General features: G+C 38.5%; 1 protein-coding gene across 1 annotated transcript in view; it reads right to left on the bottom strand.

The window, feature by feature from the left end:
• LOC129451718 (activin receptor type-1) overlaps positions 1-17,575 on the bottom strand; it is a 42,811-nt gene extending 25,236 nt beyond the window's left edge. The window contains exons 1-2 of the mRNA XM_055215095.2: positions 17,346-17,575; positions 443-516 (exon numbers count right to left, since the gene is read on the bottom strand). Coding sequence (XP_055071070.1) covers positions 443-509 — 67 coding nt within the window. The 5' untranslated portion in view covers positions 510-516; positions 17,346-17,575. The remainder of the gene's footprint in view (positions 1-442; positions 517-17,345) is intronic.
• Positions 17,576-18,081: the final 506 nt, after the last annotated feature.

Here is an 18,081-nt window from a genome sequence, read left to right as displayed (position 1 = left end):
TTTTCATTCGATGCCATAAAAGTATTGACGTTCTGTACCCAGCCCTAGACATACACTAATAATACGTGGCCGACAACTATTCTTAATCGCACAGCCAAAAATATTCAAAGCTATTTCATGTACTAGCCTTTAATATGTATATAGTGTAGTAACTTCTCTTCCGAGGGGCGCAAATTCAAAATAGGTCTCTTGCGTCATGTGAACCATATGCATCACGCGTCATTTAAAAATACGTACCTGCTACACGCATCAAAATGGTTTATGATAAAAGAGACGGTCACGTTCAGAAAACACTCACAATACACTCACTTAACACTAAACTCTGATTACACATGAGATTAAGCAAATAAACACAAGCATCCCTTTATCATAAACCCCTTCAAAGCGTCTGCAGCAGACATGTATTTTGACATGACATGAGAACTTTTAGTACAACTCTTACCTTTTATACAGGCAACTGGTGAAGACAACACAAGCCCCAGCAACAGAATCATCAGACTGTCCAACATTATAGACCTATTAAAAAAAATAGAAAAGACATTAACTTAGAACACCAGCAAATAGCATAAAAAGCTACATACAATACATCAATTAAATCTGAAAATATATAAAAAAATAATTTCAGATTTGTATATATCCACAACTAGGGATGGGCGTTATGACGCTATATTCCCTCACAGCAGAATAAAATGTCAGACTTTACAGATTGTTCTATTCCTTCTATAGACCGTTTCATCGGACGGAGGTGAAAACATGTTTACTGTGAAATATACAGCTAGCTAGCGTGAAATAAAATGACTCATTCCGTGAAATGGATTTTTGGTCATACCACCCAGCCTCATCCACAACTAGGCAGACTTTAACCAGAAGTTCACAAAATTCTTCGGGAAGTTCAAAAATTACACTAAAGACAATAGACCCTTTTACTGTTTGTACACAATGATGTTGTGGCAGCGTATGCGCACGCAGTTTGGCAACGGAAGTATGGCAAGAATCACACAGACAGAGAAAGTTATTTTAAAAAGTTGACTTTATCAACTTTTTTAACACAGATACAGATCCGTGTACTATAGTGGAGTGGATAGAAGACGTTAGCAGATGACCAAAAATAAAGTGGCCAGATACATACGTATATTAGTATATTATATTCGTGCAACCAAACGCAACAACCAGACATTTTGATGCTGGGAAACCGTTTTAAAGTGCCCATCTTATGACTGCTTTTCCACAAGTTAAATAGGTATATGAGTTCCATAAAACATGTTTAAAAAGTTGTTTGCTCGAAATAGCTTGTAGGAAAAGATTGTTACCCATCTCTAGTAGCCTCTTAGCCTGACGTTGTCATACTCAATTCTAGTCAGAATTTGAGTCTGATACCGCTCCATTGAGCTATAATTATGAGGCGTGTCTCAACCGAAAAATGCCTCTGCACTCAATTGGATAGACCTACGACCAATCAGAGCAATGGAGTGTGTGACATATGTTGAAATTACGTATTTGCAGCCTGACCGAACTGCTAGTTATTTCGCTACAATGACACTAACATTGTAATTATACTGAGTTAGCGAATGTACATCAACACCTACTATGTTTACAACATTTCGTTTATATCACAACATGAAGTATTTACTAAGTCATAAAGTAAGACTATCTCTTACCATTTGTACGTTAGGTGAACTTCATCCACGACGATACCCATTACGTTGGCTTGAAAACATTGGAGCCTAGCATGTACCTCCACTTATTCAGCAACCACGATTCCGGGCTTCCGAAAAGAAGCTGGCAACGACCGCTAATTATATCCATCTCGTCGTGCACGCTGAGTCGCATCGCCGTGATAACATTAGCCATTTCAGTTGCGACCAACTTTTGCCGAATAGGAAGGACGGCAAAAACATCAACAAATGCCCTGCTCGCGTTTCTCTGTTGCTCTTTTAAAATCAATGCTCTGTCGATATCTTTTAGAACAGACTCAATGTCAGAATCCACACATCTGAACTCTACAGCGGCAGCCATTCAACACACGCGCTCTTTGGTGACGTGGTTCATTACGTTACTGTTGATTATCTGTCCATCATCGTATAAAGCCCGCCCTGACAATTTGATTGGTTCGACCAGCATTTGTCCAAGCATAGTAGCTCCTCTACGGAGAAACCCCAAACCGATATTCCCGTTTTCAAAATCTTGTGGGCGGGGGTAAGATCGGCTGGCACCCAGGCTAGTAGCCTCTGTTTCAGTGCATTTCAGATGTGCCGTTTTGAGGTGGTCATTACATATTTATGAGCTGCTGCTCCTTTGATCACGCCCCACTACTAACGTCATGTGCCCGTGCGCATGCTCAGTGGTATCGTGAGCAGTACAGACCACACTGTGTTATTTTTATATATTATTATTAACGGTTTATGTTGCCAACAGAAAAATCAAGCAAAAAAGTATCACTAATAAGTACACTCCAGAAGAAGAAACTCATGACACACAATGATTCCAGAGTAAGTTGTGATGTAGCAGTCTCAACAATACACTCATTTTCCCTGGACAATGCTAACATATTCCCGTTATAAAACATTTTCAAACGCATTATTTTTGCAATTGACAGAAACTAAGACCCGGCGGGGGATGTATACTGCTTGTGAACCGCGTGCTAATTGCTAGAAGCTAGCGGGAGGTCCGGACCGTATCTTGGGAAAGTGATGAGACTCGGGGGTACATTAGCTTCGTCAGAAAAGCCGGGTCGGTAAGGCCCGGCCTCGGTTTGTTTGGCAAAACACTTTTAGTTTGGCAAAGCACTATTACTTAGTTCATGACAGTGACGACAGTGGGGCCTCCAGCCTTAGTCAAACGGGTTGACACGTATGGTCAGGTTGCGATGTTGGGGTTTTCTTGTGGTCTTGTAAATAGTATGCAATATAGACCCGTTTGCCACTGAACCTGCATTAACGACAACAGTGGGGTTACAGGCCTTAGTCAAACGGGTCGACAGGTTTCATTTTCTCTTAAAGACCGGAAGGTGACCCTTAGTTACCATATATACCGTCGCAGTGGGCCCCCAATTTGCAAAATTTTCAACTGTGGATAATATAATTATGCCGCAATAGTTAGTCTGTCTGAAACTAAGCTGATTAAACCACATCACTGTGTGACACTTGCATTACATGTGAACGGCCCCTACGCTAATATGATTTTGTTTTTCTCTCCCTGTCTCGTCCTCGACCCCGAGGACAATGGGAAAAACAGACCCAGTTCCGGTAGATGTCAAAGTCGGCACACCTCTGATCTACTGGTCGTCCTTCAACGTGATGCCCAGCTGATGCCTGACCAACGATCACCGACAGAACCAGCTTAATCTCCGTTAATCTCCTTATCCGTTTATATGTGTGTATATCCATATATATCTCCCAAGGGTTTTTCCCTCCTAGGACTTTTTTTTATTTCCTCGGCTAAACAGCCCAGGGTTTTTTTTCTCCTAGGGGGTTTTTTACCCCGGGGAGGCAGCCTTCTTGGGCTTAACTTAGCTTCCTCTTCTAGACGTTACATTAGTAATACGCTCGCTTATAATGTCGAGTCATAGCCGTAGCAAATTTGACTGCTTATGCTATCGTGTATTATGTTATCTGTCGTTTTTCTGTGCTTTTACTGCTTCTATTAATGTAAAGCTGCTTTGAAACAATTGTGAAAAGCGCTATATAAATAAAATTTAATTGAATTGAAATTGAATGTAGAATTGTAAAATAAAGCCATTAAATATTTTTTTACTTTCGAAACCACACTGCAAACTATCTAGCCTGTAAAAAAAATATCTATATAGCCTACTGTCTACAATATTATTCACATTACTATACATTTAAAAGGTTATAATTTACAGGATTAGCATCAATGTATGGTCTCTGTTTTGAGATACAGATGCTCTTGCATCATAAATGTAGTATTTTGTGACAGAAGATGACAACATGCAAAATATAACGTGACTTCTTACCTTTTGTGTTGATATAACGATCGCGAATCGAATCAAGTCTGTTTCAGATGTGTGAATAATAGGGGTGTCAACAATAATCGATTCAGCAATTCATCGCAATGCGCGCATGCACGATTCAGCATCGATGCAGCAAAGTGCCATAATCGATTATGTCACAGTTTATTTTCTGGAGAGAGATGGCGGTGATAGACGGGTAAATAAAAACGCACCCTTTTCCATGGAAAGTGGACATATGGGCACATTTCGGATTCTATGAAGAATGGGAAACTAGACAAGATGCTGTGTGTAAAATTCTCATCTCAGGCAGGGCTCGCAAAATCGCTAGCCCGACGTCTCGAGGCTATTGTGAATTCCTGTCGGGCTACCAAAATGTATCTCCACGGAGGAAATAATATTTTAATGTTTTTGCTTTGTCTCAGATTTAATTAGGTAATCATATTGTATGTATTTCGGCATCCTCTTGTCAGTCATTATCCTCACGTAGCAAGTGAAACTGTCAGGAAATGAAGTGAAAGCATAAATAAACCCATCCTTTAATGTGCACGTCTGATATGCGCGCGACCCTCTGCACGCGCTTCTCCCGGCTAGGCTCTTCACGGGCACCTGCTTGCACGAACTCAAGTAATTTAATAAAATAACGTCATTTATTTTTACCTCATAGACTAACATCGTTTAGCGTTTATTTTTTGAGAGTATATGATGTTACAAGTAGGGTTGTAACGGTATGAGATTTTCACGGTATGATAATTGTCTCAGCAACTATCACGGTGTTAATAGTTTCACGGTATATGTTATTAAATTATTGTTTTCAAATTATTATTATTATAATCATCAGCTATAATGACCCTTAAATGAATAAAAACAGATATGATTTTTGGTTAAACATTTGGTTTATAATATCAAACATTTTAAAAAAAAAATAAAAAATAAATAAAGACAAAGCTGCATCTCTCATTTGATCAAAGTAAGGAATAAGTTATTTCTCTTTAGATATGGCCTACGTATAATCAACTTAAAATTAACTTGTAATATAAATCACTTATGTGCTTTAGTGTTTTGAGAGAACGAGACGTAGAGAGAGAGTGCATGTGAGTGAGAGAGAGAGCGAGAGCGCGCGCAAAAGAGAGAGAGAGAGAGCGCACGCGCGAGAGAGATTAAAAATTTGCCTTGTTGTGTACAGTAGAATTCTGATGCATCGCAATGCATCGTAGAATCGAACTGAATTGAATCGTTACCTGGTGAATCGTAATTGAATTGAATGCACACCCCTAGTGAATAATCCATGAAAGTCCAATAAAATCCAATGACCATTTTTGTCCACAAATGCGTATAATCCGTGAAATATAGATACATAAGCACTATTCGGACGGGATTAGTTTTCCAAACGACGTTTGAGTTTCAACGTGTCCCCCAGGACGTCTGTGATTTTATGTACTGATTCGGACGGGATTAAAATGATGCAGGCTATTCCAGAGATGGGAGTGTCTGTTTCATGCATTTGGCCGTTGCAGTAGCACGTGCTCTGGATACACATGTTTGTAATGTTTAATATTTTGCTTTAAATGTAAAATTATGACAGAACATGTAATTTATTAATTTAATTTTAACAAATCAAAATAAAATATACACAAATCCTGCTAAAGTAACGTTAGCCAACATGTTTTATATAACTGTCTGCTTATAATAAACATAAAGAAATGAAGAAATAATGATTAATACAATTTAATATCTTTATTAATTAACATTACCATTCCGGAGTTGAACAACTTTGAACAGAGTTTATTATAACGTTAAAGCGTAACTAAACCCCTGGTCAGAGCCTGACTCCACCCACTGGCAATATTTGAAAAATGCAAGAAAAGTGGGCAGATCCCAACGGAGATAGAGGGGACGAACTAAGCTCGTACCAAGTGTGTGGTGAGATCGTAACAAGGGCGTGGTGAGCTTGAACCTGCTTACGTCACGAGTTCTTTTTTGGACCCAACATCCAATAGGAAAATTCAACTGCAGTAGCCACCGTTCAACCTGAAGAGGGCAGCAATCAGACGTTTTTACACCATATATTATAGTATTGAAACACTTTATATCCAAATGTCAAAAAACTTACTAAAATCGATGAACAGCACTAATAAAGCCCCATTCTTACAGATCATTAACTAAAAAAAGGTGGTTTAAGGTTTAGTTACTCTTTAATGATATTAGAGTGGCCAGTCTTAACAGTGTATGATATTCAGCTTGTCTTGATTTAATTATTTTATTTTGCCGAATGCAAAAAAACATTCATATCTGAATGAATGGGACTCAGAAAATACAATATACGCGCATTAGTAAGACCTTAAGGCAGATCACGTTGGCCAAAACACGAAATGAACCGCGTTTTCAAAAGATATTGCGGGCAAACACAGACATTTGCATTCGGACGGGATTACATTTCTCAGAGGACCTCTGAGTTAGGCGAAAAACAGTAGGTAAATTGCTCTGGAATTCTTACGGAGGTCGTCAGAGAAAAACACAGACATGGCCGATTCGGACGGGATTAAAAACACAGAGGACCTCTGAAAAGCAAGATTTTCTCAGATGTCCCCATGTAAAACTAATCCCGTCCGAATAGGGCTATAGTCTTACATCAGATTTCGCATGAACGTCTTATCGCCTAGACGCCTACAATCTGAGGACTATTTGCGTCGTAACACACTGTATATAAGATTACTTTTTAGGTTCCAATAAACAGGCGTTAAAACGTTGTTTTTAAAAGTAGGCGGGAGTATAATCAATAATATCCAAATAGCGCTGTTATTTCCGTGAGACATGATAACAGTACAGGGCTTATTCGTAAACAGTAAACACCGGAAGTAGCTAAACGCGGCCATATTGTTGACATGACATCTGTCCTGCCCCTAGCCGAACGTAGATTTGAGTTGAGGGGAGCAGTAGCCTAATGGCTTCATCTCGTCGGTATCAAGAGAAGATAAGCTTGATTGGTGTGGACCCAAATAATAACTTTATCGTTCACACAGTATCCGCATACATCATACAATTTAGCACTAAACAGCCGCTCACGTTATAACGATATAACTATAAGGATAACTATATTAGTGTCCACATCATCGATAAACAATACGTTTATGCTAATTCGCTCACCGCACTCGCGCAAATCACTTGCCTTTAATATTGCTTGTAATAAAAACTTTTGCAGATGTCCTCCACACGCTGCGTTTCGCGTAACTCTAAACAGTGAATCTAATAGTTTGTGTAATCTCTTAACTTACCTTTTGGCATAACAGTTAGTTAATGTAATAAAATAAAATGTATTACGTAGTCACTTTTCACAGCAACTGCAGGTAATTTTATTTTATAGACCTCAGCAATGAGCTTCACTGTCATTTTAAGTTTTTTTATAGTTATCGTTATAATGTAAACGGCTCTTAATTCCCTACATAGTATCAATGACAGACCTATTTTGTTCATATAGTTATTAATACTAATTTAATATATGTCTCAATTTATAGCAGCTTATTTGAAAGAGAACAGTTTCAGTCACTGCTTACAACTTACCATATGTGATCAAATTATGGGGAAAGACTTTGCTGTTGGGAGTCTATCCTTCGCTGGTTCAACTCCTCTGTCTCCTTCCTTTCATTTTTTTCTGACAGTCGGTATTGCATAAAAACTAATTCCGGGGTTCTTTTTGCTGTTGTATTACACCACACACCATCGCGCCGTTTAAAAAAATTACATTGATAATACCATGGACAATACCGACGCTGCCTCGCTTGTCAATTGACAGACTGACAGTTCTATGTCAACAATATGGCCGCCGCGAACATTGATGACGTAGATCGAATAACTCCTATAGAGGATATCAGCGAAGTGACTGCTCTGTGCTCTCTAGCTACCTGGAGGGTGGAGACCTGCGAGTGTGGTGGTAGGCGGGAAAATTCAAACGGAATGTGACGAAATGGCTAGTTACGTCACAACGGCGCTGAGTTTGAACTCGTGCAATCTGAGACTCAAGGCAGAGGACATTCAGAAATCTGTATCTCACTCAAAACAAGATGGATGGATTTTTGATGTTTGTATGCTTGTGGGAGCATCAAAGACACAAATGAACACCCCAAAACCCAGAAAAAGTGAGTTTTTCATAATATGGGCACTTTAATAAACTTTCTGAGTTGCTAACACGTTAGAACCAATGAGGAATAACACCACTTCTGTTGCAGAAATGCGCGCGCACTGCCGCGCAGGCTATTTGATCACGTGAGCTGTAAAAGGGTCTATACATATTCAATATGAGACAATCTTGTCCTTTGTATACAATTGTCTATTTTTGCCCTATTTAGAAGGGTCATGAATAAGAATAAGAATTCTCTGTGGCTCATGCCAGTAGATCACAATAGTAAACATATTAACAACTTTGTACTGTATGTAATGTGTAATTTAATGTTGGGGGCGTACATTTCGACTGTGACATCACAGTTGGTTTTATGTTTAGATTGGCCTGTTTTCCAGCGGTCTTTTGCACACACGAGGTTTACAAATATAAAAATGAGTTGTTAGAGCCGAGGTCATCACCAGCACATCCATGAAGACTCAGATCGTTTCGCTTGTTTCTGTTTTGACATTTAAAAAATTTTTAATATTTAAAAGCTGCACAAACTTTTTTATTTAATACTTAAAATATGAAAATAAAAAATATTATATTAGTTAAACTCTGTAGTGGTGTGTGGCTTTTGCAGTTTTAAAAGTACACTTTTACACGCGAATACCCTAATTTAGTGCCTTATTTAGCTATAAGTGAAACATCTAATTGAGTAATATTTATGTTATATCCGATTAGTCGATTAATCGAAAAATAATCAACCAATTAATTGATCATTAACACAAACGTTAGTTGCAGCCCTACATGGGTTCGAACCCAGGGATCTAACACAATGATAAAAAAATTATACTTTGTAATACATTTGGATTAAAATGTCTGCCAAATCCATAATGTAATGCAATTAATATTGAGCGTTGTTAATAACACAAAGTAAACAAAAAATTCCTTAAAAACAATACCAGCATGTATTGCAAAAGCCAAACAACATGCTAAATAATTGTCATGACATTGTGCCACCAAACACATTGAGGATATTTGGTTCGTAAGGACCACTGCAAGTTATCCTATAGCAGGGGTGGGCAACTCCTGGTCCTGAGGGCCAGTGTCCCTGCAGAATTTAGCTCCAACCCTAATCACACACAGCTGAAAAATCGAATTGAAGTCTTCAGAACTGTTTGGAAATGACATTCAGGTGTGTTCGATTAAGGTTGAAGCTACTCTGCAGGACTGTGGCCCTCGATGCCCACCCCTGTCCTATAGGGTACTGGTTTGTGTTTTGTGACCTTTTTTATAAAAGTAGTACCAATTTTAGGCCAAATCCTACCAGTTTTAGACAAGTGCTGTTTACGGCTGGCCACAAACATGAAGAATTTAAGCTCTATTTGCACCGTAGGCAATTGAAAGGGGTCGTGACACAATTACTGTTTTACCACAGCCGTTTTTTACACAGATGTTTGCTGTCATTGTGTTTATTTTGCTGCACGTTTGAGCCTCCCCAATCCTAAATCGTAAATATCAAACAAATTTGCAGACAGCTGCAGTAGCTAATGAGAGCGTGCAAGCTCTAACCGGATGTTGTGTGCTTTTGTAGCTGAACACCCACAAACATATCATGAAAAAGGAGTATTGAGAAAGAATATCAACTTATACAATTATGGTAACAGTACACATGCTTTTATAATGTGTTATGCAAGAACTATCACAACATTAGTTTTTCTCAAGTCACGTTTGAGCTTGTGTTTCTGTGAGAGCTCGCGTCACTTTGAAATCGTTACAACAGTGTGTGGTCTCACGGTCTGGTCGAATTATGAGTTATTATGTTATGAGTTAGAATTATACGGTCTGGTGTGCATTATGAGAATTAAGTTGCATAAAATTGTATGACACTGTCCCTACGTCTGGCGTCTCCCATGGATTTAAAATCGTTTTAGATGTAAAGAAAATCACTCGTCCCAGGCCTTATTGGTTGCGGTAGGGGTATATGTCCAGTGGGACAAATGGTTCTGCAAAAGAGAGAAGCATTCTTAACGCACACCAACAACTAATAGTTTAGTATTTTTCTCATCTCAATCCATTTCCATGAGCACATAGTGATGATAAACACTCACAGGCAGATGAAATGCTTTTCAGAATTGACACATGAGCAGTGCTCTACTAATGTGTGGTAAACAACTCCCTCGAGACATCCAAACTGTACACCCATGTTTGAGTGCAATCTGTACTGCCATTACTACTTGGTCCTGACAGTAAACACTCATTAACTAATTATAGTCTGATTAGGGCTGCAGCTATCGATTCTTTTTGTAATCGATTAATCTATCACTGAATCGATCGATTAATCGAGTAATCGGATAAACATTTGTGTGTGTTTTTAAACAACCAAAACAAATAATGCATAACGAAAATGACGTGGCTGTAAAATGTTCAAGCGTTGCTTTTATTTCTAAAAAAACAGAGGTATTTGGCTCCAAAAAATAAGCCTATTTATTTCATTTATATATCATTTCTATGGTAACAACCTGTGTGTGTGTGTGTGTGTGTGTGTGTGTGTGTGTGTGTGTGTGTGTGTGTGTGTGCGCACGTGCACCTGTGTTTGTGTGTGCACGCATGCTGTGCGTGAGGAAGAGTGACACCCCAGTCAGACGTTCAGTTGCTTCATTGCATTTTGGTACGGCAGAAATACATACATTACTTTTCAACAGAACGCTGCATTTGGTTTGCATCACTTGCATTGCGGTGCATTTTAGGTTAAGAATCCGTTCAAAAAATCACAACATCACATCCCGCTGTATACAGTGAATGCATGCTGAAATTATTATTGCGTGGCTACTAGGGATGCACGATATATCGGCCGACATATCGTTATCGGTCGATAACTGCTTATTTTTAATATTATCGGTCTGATAGCAAAATTAGGCCGATAAATGAAAGCCGATAAATTATGGATTATTTTGGTTTGTTGAACCACTTCACTTGCTCATTGCTGGCCATGTGGAGTTTTGATTGGTGCTTTCTGTGACATAGCACGAAGATGACACATGTTGCGGGTTTAAGAAGAGTATGCTAGTCTAGAGCAAAGACAAGATGTCCGCGGTCTGGGAGTTTTTCTTGTGAAATTAATATGAATATTTATCGGCCTCTATATATATCGGTTATCGGCCCCCAAATATAAAGCGTTATCGGTTATCGGCATCGGCCAAAATTTCCATATCGGTGCATCCCTAGTGGCTACATAAAAGTTTAAGCATATGTGATGCATTCCCAGGTGAAAAAGTACTTCCATAGTGTATTTAAAGTGCTTTATTTTCGCACACTAATTTTGTACTTAATATACTAAAAATGTATCTTTAGTAATTCTTAAGATGTTCTTAAGATCATCTAAGTGTACTTCACTGTGCTATTTTGAGACACCATGAATATGAACTATAGCACAGAGACAGCGCTGCTTAGAGTTACAAATGACCTCCTATTAACATCCGATCGTGGTGAAATCTCAATCCTCATATTACTAGACCTTAGTGCAGCCTTTGACACAATAGATCACAGAATCTTACTTAGTAGACTAGAAAACTATGTTGGCATCAGTGGTCAGGCGTTAGCCTGGTTTAGATCGTATCAAACCAATCGCTATCACTTTGTTTATGTAGATGAGGAAGAGTCATATCACTACCCGGTTAAATACGGCGTACCGCAAGGATCAGTTTTAGGCCCTATCCGGTTCTCGTTGCATATGTTACCTCTAGGAGACATTATCAGGAAACATAAGTTTTCACCGCTCTGCGGATGATACACAGCTTTACATCTCGTCACATCCTAGCAAAACCCACCAGTTTGCTAAGCTAACAGATTGCATTAATGATATTAGGGACTGGATGGCACATAACTTTCTTATGCTAAACTCCAATAAGACTGAGATACTTATTATTGAACCAAATCGCTACAAAAATAGTATGTCAGATTACAAGTTGTCCATAGATGGCTGCACGGTGATGCCATCTTCCACGGTTCGGAATTTAGGTGTAATGTTCGACAGCAATCTATCTTTCGATAGTCATATCTCCAACGTCTGCCGCACAGCATTCTTCCATCTTAGAAATATCTCAAAAATACGCCATATGCTGTCTGCATCAGACGCAGAAAAGCTTATACATGCTTTAATGACCTCTAGAATAGACTATTGTAACTCGTTACTCGGGGGATGCCATGCAAATCAGGTAAACAAGCTACAGCTGGTTCAAAACGCCGCCGCAAGAGTGCTTACTCGATCTAAAAAGTATGACCACATTAGTCCAATTCTGGCATCTTTACATTGGCTACCAGTTAAATATCGCATACAATTTAAAATATTACTAATCACCTACAAAGCCTTAAATGGCCTAGCGCCCTCGTATATTAAAGAACTACTATCAGAATACAATCCACCACGTAAACTGCGCTCACAGAATTCAGGTCTCTTAATTATCCCTAGAATATCAAAAGTGTCTAAAGGTGGTAGATCCTTTTCCTACTTAGCCCCTAAGCTAAGTAGTTATTTTGTCTAGAACAAAGCACTCACACACCTTATATGGGTAATACACTATTGCCGCAATAGTTAGCCTGTCTGGAACCGAGCTGACTTAAACAACCATATAATAGAACAACGCTAATAGAACTCTGTTTTTGTCTCCCTGTCTCGTCCTCGGGCCTGAGGACAATGACACAAACAGACCCAGTTCCTGTTGCTGTGAAGGTCATTGCACCACTGATCTACTGGCTGTCCTTCAACGTCATGCCTAGCCGATGCCCGACCAACGACCACCGGCTGAACCAGTTTAATCCGCTTCCTATCCCTACCGTATCTATATCTATATATACATATTAATACATATTAATCTCTCCCAAGGGTTTTTGTCCTTCTAGGATTTTTCCCACCGGGTTTTTTTCCTAGGGGGTTTTTAGTCCCAGGGAGAGTCAGCCAACTTTGGCTTAGCTTAGCACTTTACTGTATATGTAACACTATTAATACGCTTGCTTGTACGGTTTAACCTTAGCCGCTATGTTCTACTGCTTATATTATCTATTGATTTTCTGTGTTCTCCTTTACATCTACTCATGTAAAGCTGCTTTGCAACAATTAACATTTGTGAAAAGCGCAATAAAATTGAATTGAATTGAATTGAATTGAACAGCAGTGGATGTTTTCGGTTCAGATGCTGAATGTAATGATCCCAAACTTTAGACATTCTCTCTCTGCCGTTTATGGACATATTTGCTCCGCCATCGCGCCAACTAAATTCAAAATGTACCACGCGCTATGATGTGCTTTCTGAACATTGAACAACGGTCCGTGTGAATCAGATCTCTGCACGTGTAGTGCGCGTCATAGGCATTTAAAGAGGCTTCAAGGCAGAATTTTTGCCTCGAGGAATTTTTTTAATCGAGTAACTCGATGAATCGTTTCAGCCCTAATTCTGATGATAACAACAACTCAACAGCACAAACGGAGCGCATGCTTATTGAACAATCAAGCCACGATATGCATAAATAGTTCAGGAAACTTACAGTAATCTACAAGTAACAAGAGATGAGCAAAACAGACCAAAACAAGCTATCTTATTCTATTTAAATATTCAAATATATAGATTGAGCACCAGTAAACTAATTACGAACATTCTGTCAGGACCTTAAACATTACTAGTTGTCTTCAGCCTTCTTCAATTCAAGTATGTGTGATGATTTTGCTCATTTTATATTCATTAAACAAAAATTATAAGTCTGGTTGAAAAATAATGGCGAGCAAGTGACATAATCGGTGAAAGGCTGACCACCAAATAGCACCTTTAACACTGTCAAGCATACAGTCAGCGGGCAAGAGACAGACAGACTTACCCATGTCTCGTGCTAAGATGTGCAGTCTTGCATGTATGTCTGTGTGTGCACAGCCCTGTCTGCCTCTGACGTGACAACAGACTCTGAAAACTGATCCCCTACAGGGCTCTGCCAACCAGCGCTTTTCTCTCGGTTCTAACCTCATTCTCCAATCCTCCTCTCTACTCCTTTCCTCTGTTGTATTGTTACGACTTCACCGCCAGCTGTTTCTGACAGCCAAATTACAGTGCATGGAAAAATGATTGCCTCTCCCATCCTTCCTTTCTTTCTTGCTACTTTGAGATATTCAGACCAGTGTGGACAAATTACACATTTTGCCTTGCTGAAAAAAGAATTTCTGAGCAGCGACAGGAGGAACAGAATAAAAATCATGAACTCTGGATGAATGCTGCGGTGTTCAAAAGCTAAAGAGATAATACACCTAAAAGGTTGTCATCTTTTGCTCACCCTTATGTTATTCCAAATAAATATCACTTTTGTTATTCTGTGGAAAAAGAAAACATTTTAAACAATCTGTTCAAGCTCTTTCCATGACCATAAATGAATACACATTCAAACAAGGCTTGAGAACGAATTCAATCATGACGGCACTTTCACAAATATTAGAACACATCCAGCAACAACCACAATCCTATACGGAATACTAATTAATAGTTGTCATTTGTAAACATAGTCTTGGAGATAACATTCAATTTAATGAGGCAATTATCATGAGGAAACATCTAAGCTGACAAGTTAAAGATGGTTATGACATAAACCTTTCTGTCCCTGAATGTCAGCAGACCATTGAAACAGCCAAAGCAAACAACTAATACCCCTTTCACACAGCACTTTGGTCCCAAAAAATATCTGTAAAATGAGAGAGAGGCTTCTTTGTGAACACAAACATGTCCCGTAAATGTCCTCCCCTAAAGAGGACCTAGTAACATTGCCGTAACATTTACGGAAAGCATTCTGTGCGAACAAGAGGCACAATCCCGGACGCATTTTCCGTATATTTTCCGTAAAAAGTGCTTTAGTGGTGACAAAAGTAAAAAAGCACTTTATTGTTAAAACCTAAAACACAGACACAAGCCTAGCATACAATTAAACCAAAAAGACACACCATGATTTTTTTGAGTACATCCGCCGAGAATTTACATGTTCGGTTTATACTGGGTGTGCTTCATACATCTTGAAAAGTGAAGCTGCTGGCTCTTTGATCGCCCCCTGGTGGCTGGCTGCAGTACAAGTCATAAAACCCAATCCAAACGAACGGGACTCTGCTCCAAATAAAAAAATATCTATTTCACTTCCAATAAAATTTTCCAAAGGTGGTTTTGGTCCTTTAAGGTAGTTGTTATCATGCTGATCATTTTTGTGAAAAGCTTCATTTTAGCTAGTAATTTGATGCTATAGAAAGAGGGTGTGTCGTTATGATTGGCATAGTTGAATAGGGCACATGAGCATTTGGGCAGAAGTTTGATACCGCGGCTCCACGTCTGGCTTCACAGACGATTCCTTCTGCGCATGCCTTGGCTCCAAACGTTTTTACCTAACATGGCAGTGCTCATGTTCTGACATTTTTGGCTTCAATTCATTACAATGAAAAAAAGCTACGTCGTGTCGTCCATCTTTTTTACAGTCTATGGTTAAATACAGTTCTTCACTTTTAATTTTCAACAACCAAACACTTGTGATTTGTGTAATAAGCAGCTGTTTATTGTAATATACTACAGAGGCCTAGCTTTACTAAAAATTATTGTTCTTTAGTCTGGTGGACAGCACATAACGCAAAGTTAGCAACAATCTCAACATGTTGATTCCAAACACCCCCATCAATCCACAACACACGACTCTAAAAAGTGCCCCATTCTTCCCACAATACCTGTCTGAACACATCCCCCGCACAGATATTTAGGTTTATTTATACAACATTTTCCCCAATGCAAATTAATTCAATACAGCTTTACGGAAGATAATGTTGCGTTTTCAGCTCAATGCAGTGTTTGGAAATCTGCATGTCATTATTGAGCAGCTTCACGTAAAGATTTTAGAAAAGCATGCCATTTGTCTGTAAGCATCCAGTCAGTAAACTGAGGGCTACTGTGGCAAAGAACGAAAAACTAGTAAATTAGTAAAAATTTTGGACAAAACACGGCTTGGGTAGATGGCCCAGCTCTCTTTTTCTTTATAGCTTACCCAATATCTAGTTGTTACTATTAGTCATATTAAATTGGTAAGATATAAATAAATCACTGAAGGAAATTTTAATTGTTTTAGAGTTTTCCATTACACACTGTAAGCATTATATTTTTTTGTAATGTTGTAGTTCAACAGCTGCAAATAACATTAATAAACTTAAAAAATACACAAGATATAGACCCCCAATGAAAAAGACAAGAGTGTTTGTGGCAAGGTATAAAAAACTCCATAAAAAAGGGCTGAACAAATAAAGTTAAAGAGGTAATAGTGGTAGAGGGTGGAAGTAAATATTTAATATATTTATTCATTTACTTTGCCATATACAAAATATCACCTTTCTATTTTGCGTGTCATCTATTTTATGAAAATACTCCAATAATAAAGTTAAAAACATTTTTCCATTTGGATATTTAAAATGATTACCTAGCTCTAGATTTAAATGTTAATGACTATAGCAAAAATCAAACCACTTCACAATGGAATTAAACTTACTTATCCACAACACAAAACAATTGAAATCACTCTGAGTGATAGTCTACATGCGTAAAATTGAAACACAAAAACATTATTAAAACGTAGAAAACTTATTTGACATCTTTCATAATAGAATACAACTCTGTGGACAACAATTCGACATATAGGCTAACTTGTGTAATTACTTGTTTGCAGAACAGTTGCACTGCTGCATTGTTGCCATATAAAACTAAATGGCATATCGTGATCAGTCTGGCTGTTTTAATGGACTGTCTTGTCTGTGCTTTATCTACTCTTTGTTATACTGAGAGCTCAGACTGTTGGTTCCAGCAGAGGTGAGAGCCGAACCTTCAACTCTCGTTTGCATCACAAAGACACACTAACAAAGTGTCAATTGGCCGCAGTTTTGCGCCAACGAGTCACCACAGCCTCCCAAAATATATTCCGACCCAACCTCTCCTTTGTCCAAAGCTCTAACAACTGAACACTGGATAAAAGAGGTTACGTTTAATCTTATGGCTTAGTTTGACTTACGCAGACAAGTCAACCATAGTTACACTATTAGACGCATTTCAATAACACGCGACTTTTCTGACGTAAGTTACAATACAAATATTAAAATACGCAGAGTAAAGTGCAAATGAGACATTTTAGCAAGGTATAAACCGAAAAGTTCACGTATCAAAAGCATTTCATATGAACACGAAGCTTGTGTGTGGTATTTTAAATGCAACGCAGAGATGTTACCTTTACAATGCACTCGGAACAGCTGAGCGATATGATGAATGTCCCTGTAATCTCACTGTTGTCCAGTCCCGGTCAGCACACATTCTTCTTTTACATCCACAAACTTTATCAACTCGTGTAGTGTTTACCATTGAACCAGACTCGTAACAGATCCTTCCTGATTTCCTGCATTTTACGAGCGGTGTGTGCTTGGGAGTCGGGGCAGGCCTGCAGTAGGAGGAGGAGGAGCGCGCTCTCTCTCTCTCTCTCTCTCTCTCTCTCTCTCTCTCTCTCTCTCTCTCTCTCTCTCTCTCTCTCTCTCTCTCAATTTTTTTAATTTAAAGGAACTTTATTGGCATGATTGTGTCACTTACAGTATTGCCAAAGCATTATCCATAAATCAAGAAACATACAATAACAAAATAGTAACAAGCATTAAAGTGGAATTAAGCTAAAATACTATACTGCAAATAAACGCAAATAAATGTAAAAGTCAGAGGATATTAACAATATAAAATAAACTTTGAAATATAGACATTTGAAGTTTACAAATGTATTTATGGAGACACATGACAGGTAGAATAAAAGTCCTACAAGATCAGGGCTGTAGATTATTTCTGAGGATGTGTAACTGATAAATGAATTTAGCAGCAGCCACAGTAACATCTTCATTTGATCTGAATCTTTGTCAAAGTGTTTTCTTTAAGCTTTTATTTACCACAGTAAAGAAGAAAGTGTGTCTCTGTCTCGATCTGAG

This window comes from Misgurnus anguillicaudatus, chromosome 17 (genome assembly GCF_027580225.2).
Source record: "Misgurnus anguillicaudatus chromosome 17, ASM2758022v2, whole genome shotgun sequence".
NCBI classification, from domain to species: Eukaryota; Metazoa; Chordata; class Actinopteri; order Cypriniformes; family Cobitidae; genus Misgurnus; species Misgurnus anguillicaudatus.
This window is presented reverse-complemented; position numbering and strand designations above follow the sequence as displayed.